This window comes from Acomys russatus, chromosome 14, assembly GCF_903995435.1.
Source record: "Acomys russatus chromosome 14, mAcoRus1.1, whole genome shotgun sequence".
Taxonomy (NCBI): Eukaryota; Metazoa; Chordata; class Mammalia; order Rodentia; family Muridae; genus Acomys; species Acomys russatus.
In genome coordinates this window covers 45253256-45263777 of record NC_067150.1, presented here as the reverse complement: position 1 = coordinate 45263777, position 10522 = coordinate 45253256, and the positions used below count along the sequence as shown (strand labels likewise).

Sequence of the window (10522 nt, the reverse complement as noted above, 5' to 3'; positions counted from 1 at the left end):
ACCATCCTGCACAGCATAGTGTCTCAATAAATAATAAATAAATAAATTAATTAATTAATACTATTTCTAACTATAAAACAAGCTGGGTGTAGTAATCCCAGCACCTGGGAATCTAAGGCAGGGGATTGTTTGAATCCAATCTGAGCTCTATAGTGAGACCCTGTCTTTTTTTTTTTTTTTAATAAGAACTAAAATTCAAGTAAAAAGGAACAAACATTTCACACCATAAAAATGATTAAATGGAATAGAATCCATGAGCCTTTATGCCTCTGTGAATAGATGCATAAAGTTTGACCCAAACTACACATGGTTTTGAAGAATGAAAATTTCTCTTTGTTGGTAGATGAACTTTGAAATATGCTCAACACATTGGGCTTTGATTAGTAATTCATAAACATTGTCAACTTGTTCAAGGTGGTGGTAGAGATAGATCAAAAGAAGGGAGCATCATGAATATTTCACGAAGGAGCTAACGGCCTTTGAAAGGTTTGTTTTAACTCTATAAAGTTTTATTAAAAGTCTAGTTTGCTCATTCATGTAGTGGAACTTTTAGAAGAAGATTGGTTTCTTTTTCCATGCCTTAAAAAAACTGGGGGATGGGGGAGGGAGTTGATGAACACAGGCCATGCATTTAGTCACAGAAATGGTATCTGTCTGTTCCAAAGCTTTACTATCTGCCCAGGCAGTCATAATGTCTTTAACAGATACTTAGCCAATGATGATGACGGACCACCAGAAACTAAAATTAAGCACTGGAGGGTGTCTGCAGAGAGAAGTGCTCACAGGAAAGATACAAACAAACCAACACAATGTGATAAGTGTTGTGAGAATGCGGGCAGGAGGCCCAGGGAGGAGGGAATTATCAGGGGACCGTTTCCAAGAGACAGTAACACTTAATGGCATTCTTAGCAAGTGAGCAGGAGTTAGCCAGGAAAAAAGATGGGACATTCAAACAGTATGATGGCTCTGCAAGGTCATGGCAGGAGACAGAGGGTGTACTTGAAAGTACAAATAGCAAGAAGTGGTTACAAATGACAGCAGATAGGGCAGGCAACAAAAAGATAGACTATGGGTGGCCATAGATTGACTAAGAGAGGCCTTCTGTACAAAATGATGGTGCTGGTGGTGGTGGTGGTGGTGGTGGTGGTGGTGATGATGATGGTGGTGGTGGTGGTGATGATGGTGGTGGTGGTGATGGTGGTGATGGTGGTGGTGGTGGTGATGATGGTGGTAGTGGTGGTGGTGGTGGTGGTGATGATGATGGTGGTGGTGGTGGTGGTGGTGGTGATGATGATGGTGGTGATGGTGGTGGTAGTGGTGGTGGTGGTGGTGATGGTGGTGATTCTGAAACAAAACAAAACAAAAAGATCCAATGCCTAAAATAGTTCTTAACATCAGAAAAAAAAAAAAAGAGCAGAAGTAGCTGACTTTTGTCACTGACTACTTTATGGGGTCCCCTAGGCACTCAGGACAGGATTCTGGGTAGAGATAAACACACCTCCCAGCTCAGGAAGGCTTTAAGGCTGCCACACAGGTGTGGCACAGACCATGTACTCAAGTAGCCCGAGGAGTTGTGTTCCAGTGAAGGGAGTAGGAACTGACAGGAAACACTGGGTTTTTAAAAATAGACTGTCTCCTTGAGCTGCCTTCCAGACTGGGAACCCTAAGTACAGTAAGAAAACCATGCAAACACTGCTGTCATATGGCCATTTCAGGAACTCTGTAGTCTGTATGAGTGAAGTAAAACAAGAAACATGTTTGTGTCAGAGTATCTTGGGGTCTTCTTAGAGTCATGGGCTGGGATCTGAATACTTTCTGGAGGCAACTATACCAAGGGCCCCCTGAGAGGAGTTGGGAGCCAGAGATAGTGCTGAAATTGTCAGACATGAGTACAAGTATGTGTCTTGTTTCGTTTGAGGCAGAAAATATGTATAACCTGGGATGGCCTTAAATTCCTCCTGCCTCAGTTTCCCTGGTCCTGGGATTCCAGGTGTGTCTTAATTAAGGTTTCTATTGCTTCAGTGAAACACCATTGACCAACAGTAGCATTGGGGGTGGGGAGGTGGAGTGCTATATCACTCACTCAGAGTTCCACATAACAGCTCATCATCAAAAACAGCGAGGGCAGGAACTCAAGTGAAGCCGGAACCTGGAGGCAGGAGCTCATTCAGAAGCCATAGAGGGGTGCTGCTTACTGGCTTGCTCCTCGTGATTTGCTTGGCCTGCTTTTTTATAGAACCCAGGATCACCAGAGATAGCACCACCCACAATGGGCTAAGCCCTTCCATATCAACCACTAATTAAGAAAATGCCCTACAGGCTTGCAGCCTTATGGAGGCATTCTCTTAATTGAGGTTCCCTCAGATGACTTTAGCTTGTGTCAAGTTGACATAAAACTATCCCGCATAAGGTGTGTGCCATTATCCCCAGCTTGGGTATTTATTTCTTTTTTTACTTAATTAATCTATTCAGATTACATCTCAATTGTTATCCCATCCCTTGTATCCTCCCATTCCTCCCTCCCTCCCTCCCTCCCACTTTCACCCTATTCCCCTCTCCTATGGGGTATTTATTTCAATGTAAGGGAATACACTGGTGTAATGGTTAATCTTGGCTGTCAACTTGATTGGGTCTGGAATCAGCTAAAAGACACACCTCTGGGTGGGTCTGTAAGGATAGTTCCTGGGAGGATAAACTGAGGGGAAAGACAAGTGGGCTCTGTTTTCCAGAGGTGGCCCAGATAGGAAGATGAATGAGGGGAAAGCCACGCTGAGTTTGCCTGCCTACCTTGGCTCCTTGCTGATGAGCACATCTACTCTGCTGCTGCCACTACTGTTGTCACTCTTTGCTGACACCAGATCCCAGCTTTATCAGTCTTCTAACCCACCAAACTGGGATGGTGAATGAATGGGTGAACCAAAAAGTATCTGAATGAGTGAATGAATCAATTAATGAATGGGTGAACTAAAAAGAAAGACACTAGAATGAGCTCAGGGCCTATGGGCTGACCTTTATAGTCACATCTAGAAACCAACTCTCTCCATTCTAGAGGAGGCCAAGCATCATGTTTGGGATATCCAATCCCATTTTGAGGACCTGGGACCAACACTGGAGGCAGCAAAATATACTATCATGATTCAGAGTGCCCAGGGGCACTTTTAAGTAAGGTTGGAATTGAAGTAAGCAATCTGATGACTGAGACTCCCACATGTGAAAGATACTAGATGTCATTCCACAAGATCCAACTGAGCTTGTTAGTGGATGCCCCTGTCCCTGGGAAGGTGATCCATGATGTGTCCTGAGACATTGGTCCAGTACATTTAGGAGTCTCCCCATATGTTCCACATGTTGGAAGTTAGGGACAGAAAAGGAGTGAGGATCAGTAAGTAAAGAGAAGTCATATAGAGGTTTGCAATGTTACTTTTCTCTAATTAAGCCAATATTTCAGAATGCTGAAGAATCTGAAGACTTGAAACATCATCAACTGGTTACAAAATCTACACTAATGCTGTCACCAGCTGAGATTAAGGTGATACTGTTATCTCAATCTTATATCTAATGCCCAAGCTTCAATTCCCATGGCTGTTCATGGTGTGATACATGCATAGAACCTTGGACAGGAAGAGCGTGCAGTGGAGTCACCAAGGGTTTCCTGTTGTAAGTGTGGCACCAGGACCCAGGCTTCAGGAAATGTCTAAGTGTATGTGTGTCTCTCCATGTGTCCATTCCTCCCCATCCCACCACCCACATACCTCCCCAAACGGTCACAAACATGAGTAGAGCCTCAGAGGTGGTCTTTAAGTAACGGACCTTCTGTTAACCATCCACCAAGGGTTCTCTGGACCTCTGAGAGTGTGTACCACGCAATAAGTCACTAAGAATGTACATCCACATGTGTGACCCAAGCCCAAAATTAGAGCCAGGACACCAGGGGCCATGTTTTGTTGGGAATCTCTCAAAATGCGCTCTCTCAAAGTATATCAGTTGTGAGTGCCTCTGCACATAAGATTTGTCTGGAGTACCACAGGCCAATCTGAGCAGCAATGGTTGGCTCTCAACTCTCAACTCTGGCTGTAGTCCGAGGCCACTCTGAGGAAGCTGTGGTTCTTGTTCGGACTGTGTTTGTTGTTTCACTCGGGTGCTTAGGCTCCACCACTGAGATTTCTATTTAATCAGTCTGGAAGGAATGCATGGGTCCATAGCTTGAAAAAATCTTCCCCCTGTTGTATTGACTTTCTTTGAATGCAGACAGGGCTGTGAAGCATGGAGCTGTGTGGGAAGTGTTGCCATGATAGATCAGATTCGTAGCCAGGAATGCCTTCGTGGGTGGGTGGGGCGTCATGAAATGGGAGGCTTACCGACTCCTTTTCCTGTGATTACAACAAAACTGGCACAAATGACAGATGTGGTCCGTCTAGCATGGGATGTGTTGGCAACATGCTCTCTTTGTCTTGTGAGCACACATGCAAATGTGTGCTTCCCGTTTTCCCCTTCTTGAAATTGTCCCTGTGTCTAGCTCTTATTTGCATAAGGACAAAATGACCAGATTGGAATATGCTATTCATAGGGGCATGATTCGAGCTCTAGTTTTACCCAGGGATTAACTATTCTAAATATGTACATGCAGACAGACATAGTAATGAGAGTAGAATATGTATTTCTTGTTCTTTTCGTGTGTATGTGTGTGTGTGCATGCATATGCATATATGTATGCTTGTTCATGTGATTGAATGTGCTTTGTACATCTGTGCATGTTTGTAAGTTTGTGTACAGGTTTGGGTGTGTATACTTGCGTGTGTATATGCACATCTGTGCGCGTGTGTGTCAAGGTCAGAGATAAGGGTTTTACTGACTGGATCACGCCCTGAGCCCACTTCTTGTGAAAGCTATGGATAAAATACAAGACTTCCAGGGAACTCTGTGTGTTAGTGGAGGATGCTCTGGGCTCTGGCCCAAGATTTCCAGCAGGATGGAGCTATTCTCCCTTTGGCCATAGGATTATCAAAAGAAAGGGTTGAGAAGCAATGGAGTTATTTCAACCGTGGAACTCTGACTTGACTTTCTTTCAGTTCCTAAGCAGCTGGAGCATCTTGGCTAATCACAAACGCTAAAAATAATATGCTATTTGTCACTTTGGTCCCAGCCAAGGGTCACAGAGAAGCTAAAATAAATTCTACAAGCCGTTTTCATGATTGGCTTAACTTTATTCACAGGAGAGCTCAAGGGACTGGCAAAGACTTTTTCCTACATTTCTTCCGAAGAGTTGAATTAGTTTGATGGCAGACAGAGTGAGTTGGGGGGGGGGGCTGTTGACACAGACCAAGAACTTGTTGTTACTCTGCATCTTCAAAATCCAGTTTAACTTTTAACCTGGTGGCTTGAATAGTGCATTTGCTAAGGAACACACCTAAGGCTCTCTGGCTGGCAAGCTTTTGGCAGCCCGCACGGGCAGCATCTTTAGCAAACACACAAAGGACCTAGTGCTGCGGTGTGTCAGGCATTGTGAGTGTGGGTCAGAGATGCTTGCAGGAGCCAAGAACGGCATCCCACTGTGACAGCGGCAGTGCAAGCTCAGGGCCCACGGCAGTCACTCCCAGGAGAGCGGCATGGCCCCTCAGTATTGGTAGGATCTCACAAGGAGCCACATAAGCAGAACTGTGATAAGGACGACTGTGAAGTTGAGAAACAGCTCCTGGGTAGACCGCTCCATCTTCAGAAGGCTCTGGGTGAGAACTCCAGGCGGGCTTCTGAGAGCACAGCAAGGACCTCAGGTCTGTCTTCTCTTCCTAACAGCGTAAGAGAGACAGCGTGAGAGAAGAGTGACCGTTCCGAGGAGATGTTCACTCTCCCTTCAAAGGGAACAGAAGTCATGGAAGAGGAGAGTGTTTGTGCTGCCTTACCCAACCCTTCCTCTCAAATGTATCATTGAAATCTTAATCCCCAATACCTAAGAATGTGACTGGGTTTAGAGACAGGTCTTCCAAGAGGTAAGTAAGTTAATATGAGGTCGCTGGCACAGGTAGCTTCAGCATCCACCTGAAACAAACCTAGAGACACCTGGGAGGAAAGGCTTTGTGGTGGTTTGACTATGCATGGCCCCAGTAGCATCATGCGTTTGAATGCTTGGCCCATAGGGAGTGGCACTATTAGGAAGTGTGGCCTTGTTGGAGGAAGTGTGTCATGTGTCGCTGTGTCGGCAGGCTTTGAGGGCTCCTGTGCTCAAGCTCTGTCCAGTGTGATACACTGTGGCTCAAGATGTAGAACTCACAGCTCCCTCTCCAGAACCATGTCTGCCTGAGAGCTGCCCTACTTCCCAGCATGATGAACATGGACTAAACCTCTGAAACTGTAAGCCAGCCCCAGTGAAATGTTTTTCTTTATAAAAGTTGCTGTGGTCGTAGTGTCTCTTCACAGCAATAAAACCCTAAGACAGACCTCAACTGAGTAATAATTCCTCCCACATTGGGAGGCTCACCACTGCCTCTAACTCTAGTTCTGGTGGGATCTGACACCTTTGGCCTCCTTGGGCATCCACACTCATGTACACATACCCACACACAAACACATGCACATAATTAAAAATAATAAAAATAAAGATTAAATAATAATAAAATAAATATTTGGAAAAAAACCAGCAAGGTAGTTGAGCAAGCCCCAGGAAATAAATTAGCACTGAGTGTTCATGGTTTCTGTTTCAGTTTCTACCTCCAGGTTGCTGCCCTGAGTTACTGCTGTGGCTTTACTACATGAGGGAACATAGCTGTAAGCTAAACATAAGCCCTCTGTCTTGCATTGCTTTGCATCGGTATTTTACCACAGAAAGAGAAGCAAACTAGATCAGCTACTATAGTGAGTCAAACAATTCAATTTGACTGGGGTTTTCAGAAGAGGAGGTCAGGACACCGACATTATAGAGGGAAAACATTGTAGAAACACAGAAATGACGTCACTTGCAGGCCAAGGAGAAAAGCTTTAAAGGAACCAGCCTTGCTGACACCCTGGACTCTGACATCTGACCTCAGATTTTTTTTTAATTTTTACTTTTTTTACATATACATTTATATTATTACACATATATACAACAGATTACTTATAACAAGAAGAGCCATGATACAAATGGATATTATATAAATGTTACATTCTTAGTGTTTGGGCTATTTGTATTTGACAGCCTTGAGGAAAATGTCTTTCCTATTTTGGTGCATCTAAATTTCTGAATGTAAATCAATCCTGACCTTAGATTTTATTTGAAGGTAAGGTGCTATTCCTCTCTGAGGCTTGATCCTGACAGCTTACCTTGAAATTTCTGGACTTACCATCCTCCACAATGACATGAACCAATTTCTCAAACACACACACACACACACACACACACACACACACACACAGAGAGAGAGAGAGAGAGAGAGAGAGAGAGAGATCACTTCGTTTCTCTGAAGAGTATGGATGAATACAGACATCCTAGTTTCTCTTTCTGGAGTCATGCAAGAACCAATACTTTTAACCTGCATTAATTGCATTGTTCTGGGTTAAAAATAAAATAATACATTTTTCTTTCCTCATACTCTGAAGTCTATACACATATGTTAGCTTTGCTATTTGGAATATCTACAAGCAGGGACATCGAAACAGAAAAATATATATAATTTAGTATTTTTTTTCCTTTGGATCACATTTAGGGGTAGGATAACATCATCTTTCAGATTTAAAGCTGCCTTAGGTCTTCATCCAACCCTGGTGAAAGCATAAAGTAGCTGCAACAGCTGCATGGCTTCGTACAAGCCTACACTGGCACAAAGCCTGCAGAGGTCGACCAGAAGTCCCTCGCACAACAGGCACTCAGTCCAGAGAACAAGTGTTAACCTCATGAGCATTTCTGTTTCAACAAGGGCTTGTGCCAGTTATTTTTAGTCAAGCTCAGGATGTGCTTAGATTGTAAACATTTCAGACAGCAGAGATGGTATCATCAGTGTGCATACAGATTGCACACGTAGGAAAGCATACTCCAAGAACGCAGGCAATGCTGTCAATCAGATTGCTAATTTTGGTATAGTGAAATTGACTGCTGATTTATACAATCAAAATACAAATTAAACCTTCCATATTTTAAATAATATAAGTAAATACTATTGTCTTATGGCAAATTTCTAGCATGGAAGGTAAAGGTTTAGGTGGAAAGAATACTGGTTAGCAAAAGATCAAAGTTTGAGGGATCGAAGCTTGAAGCAACTTTTGCCCTGACTGAATTAACTGTAACTGTTGTATTTGTTGTATCATCAAAGGATCAAATTATTAATTTCAAAGATACCAGCAGAATAATCCATTTTTGTTATGTGATTGTTAGTATAATATACAATATAATAACATATCAGATTATGCCAGTGAACAAATTATAGAATCTCATTTTAAAGTATAGCCAACGGCGATTTCCTTATGTTTCATTTCCTTTTCATTCTTAATTCTTATTACATGTGTTTTTGGCAGTTAAAAATAAAGTATTACCTTTTTCTCTCTGCACGTCTATATGCACATGCTAACTTTGCTATTTGGGAATATCTGTAAGCAGGGATGTCGAAACATGTATTTGGTGCAGGGGACACATGTGTGTCACAGCACACATGCAGAGGTCAGAGAACAACTTTAAGGAGTTGCTTCTCTCTTTCAGCCTAGGGGACCTGGAGATTGAGCTCAGGTTATCAAGCTGGGCAGCAAGTGCTTTTGTCTGTTGAACCATGCTGCCTGACCCTTCTCTTTTCATCCTTATCCCTCCTTTAGCCCTTAACATGATATAAGCTATCAGTTACTAGTGAAAGCCTTTACAGACAGTTGCCTGGGCTAGAACTAAGCAGAACAAAATGAGTGGGTAAACAAAGGAGAGCAGACCGGTCATGAGTGCCCAGCCGAGCCGAGGAGACGGGGAATGGGAGCCTGTTGGATGACGTGTTTACAGCAAAGGAACCCTGAATACAGATTGGCAAGAACTGGTCACCAACAGTAGAATGCGTGTGAATTGTCATATTCACACTCGTTTGAATGCTGTGGAGTAAAGGAAATACATGACCTACTCTAGCTTTACGGAGCAAGATGGATGGATCTCACGCCATAACTGTGGGATGGAAGGAGGATTTACAAGAGCAGCAGAGAATGTGACTCCATTTACACAAAGTCAAGAACAGGGAACTTAATCGTTTGCTTAGGACTTCAAGCTCCTCCCCTGGGTAGAGAAGGCAGAAGAGAAATGATCTGGAATAGAGTTCTGGGATGCTGCCAATCACCTATTCCTTGGTAAGTGATCTTTATACTTTTGTGTCTCATAATTAGTGTTTTAGCTACTTTTGCACTCTTCACATTTTTTTCCAGCCTCTCTGGAATGACAGGCTGAGCACCACACTTCTCTTTCCTGCGGACCTACTCTTGGCCATTTCTTGTGCTTTGATGAAACCTTAAGTATTTGTTGTTTTGTGTATTTTTAAATGAATAAAACACCAATCTGATGATTTCTCAGTGGGTGCAGCTCTATGCAGGCACATGACAACTGAAGTCTGGGATCTTATGCACACACACATCCACACCCTTTGGGGAAAATGAGGGAAGTTAGGCAGCTGCTCATCGCCATGCTCTACTTCTCTGCTATGAGCCCACACAAGAGCTTCGAGTTCCTTTTTTGCCTTCTCTATGAGCCAAAATGGTTGTCCTGTGCATGAGCCAAAACCTTACAAACCGGTACCAAAGCATACAGGAAATTTTACATTGGTATTTTTCTGGCATGTAGAAAAAAATATAAAACTAGGAAAAGAGAAAATACATATCAAATAAAAACAGGAATTAATATTCACTTTATAGCTGAAAAAAAGGCCCTATATTATAATTACCTGTTCTGTTTGGACATATAGATATTAGTTAAAATTTTTATTTGAAAAATTGCACACAGAGAGACACAGACAGAGAGACAGAGACAGGGAGAATGCTAAGCACAATCTTGCTTTTACCTGAAGAGGGGCAAGGACACACCCAGGCTGCCGTAGACTCCCTTTTGCTCTCTCCAACTCCTGCTGTCTCCCGGGCTGTCTGAGCTCCTGGATTCTGGGCAGGGCCTAAAAGTAGTCAGAGGGAGGTGACAATCACTGTGATGTCACTGGTGAAGCATCTCAAAGGGACCAGATCCAAAGGTTCCAGCCTATTTGTGTTCAGGGGGACATGGAAATATGATGACTAAGGCTTTGCTCCTTTGGCTGACAACTTGAATTAACAACACAGGGACGCGAAAACTCTTGTTCCCAGTTAACTTTTGGTACAATTTTGTGGGGTCTGAAGCCGTCTTTTACCACTTTATAATTGTCTCTACCACATATTCAGAACATCACAAAGCAAGAGCAGCAGACGAGTTTTTAACAAATTGCTACACATAGCTGCCTTCACCACTTGACACATGAACCTACAGACACAGGATTTTGTTTTATTACCCATATCATTGGCTGTTTAAAATGTGAAGACTCCTCTACCTTGCACCCACACTCCCCTA

The 10522-nt window shown here is 43.1% G+C and overlaps 1 protein-coding gene across 1 annotated transcript; it reads right to left on the bottom strand.

Moving 5' to 3' along the window:
- Positions 1-5528: 5528 nt before the first annotated feature.
- Positions 5529-10033, bottom strand: Sln (sarcolipin). Its single transcript, XM_051156462.1, has 2 exons — positions 9990-10033; positions 5529-5786 (listed from the first exon to the last, which is right to left on the bottom strand). The coding sequence occupies exon 2, from the start codon at positions 5708-5710 to the stop codon at positions 5615-5617; it is 96 nt and encodes a 31-aa protein (XP_051012419.1). The 5' UTR covers positions 5711-5786; positions 9990-10033; the 3' UTR covers positions 5529-5614.
- Positions 10034-10522: the final 489 nt, after the last annotated feature.

Bases quoted from the DNA above. Each gene is read 5' to 3' on its own strand.
- Sln (XM_051156462.1), bottom strand. From the start codon at position 5,710: ATGGAGCGGTCTACCCAGGAGCTGTTTCTCAACTTCACAGTCGTCCTT.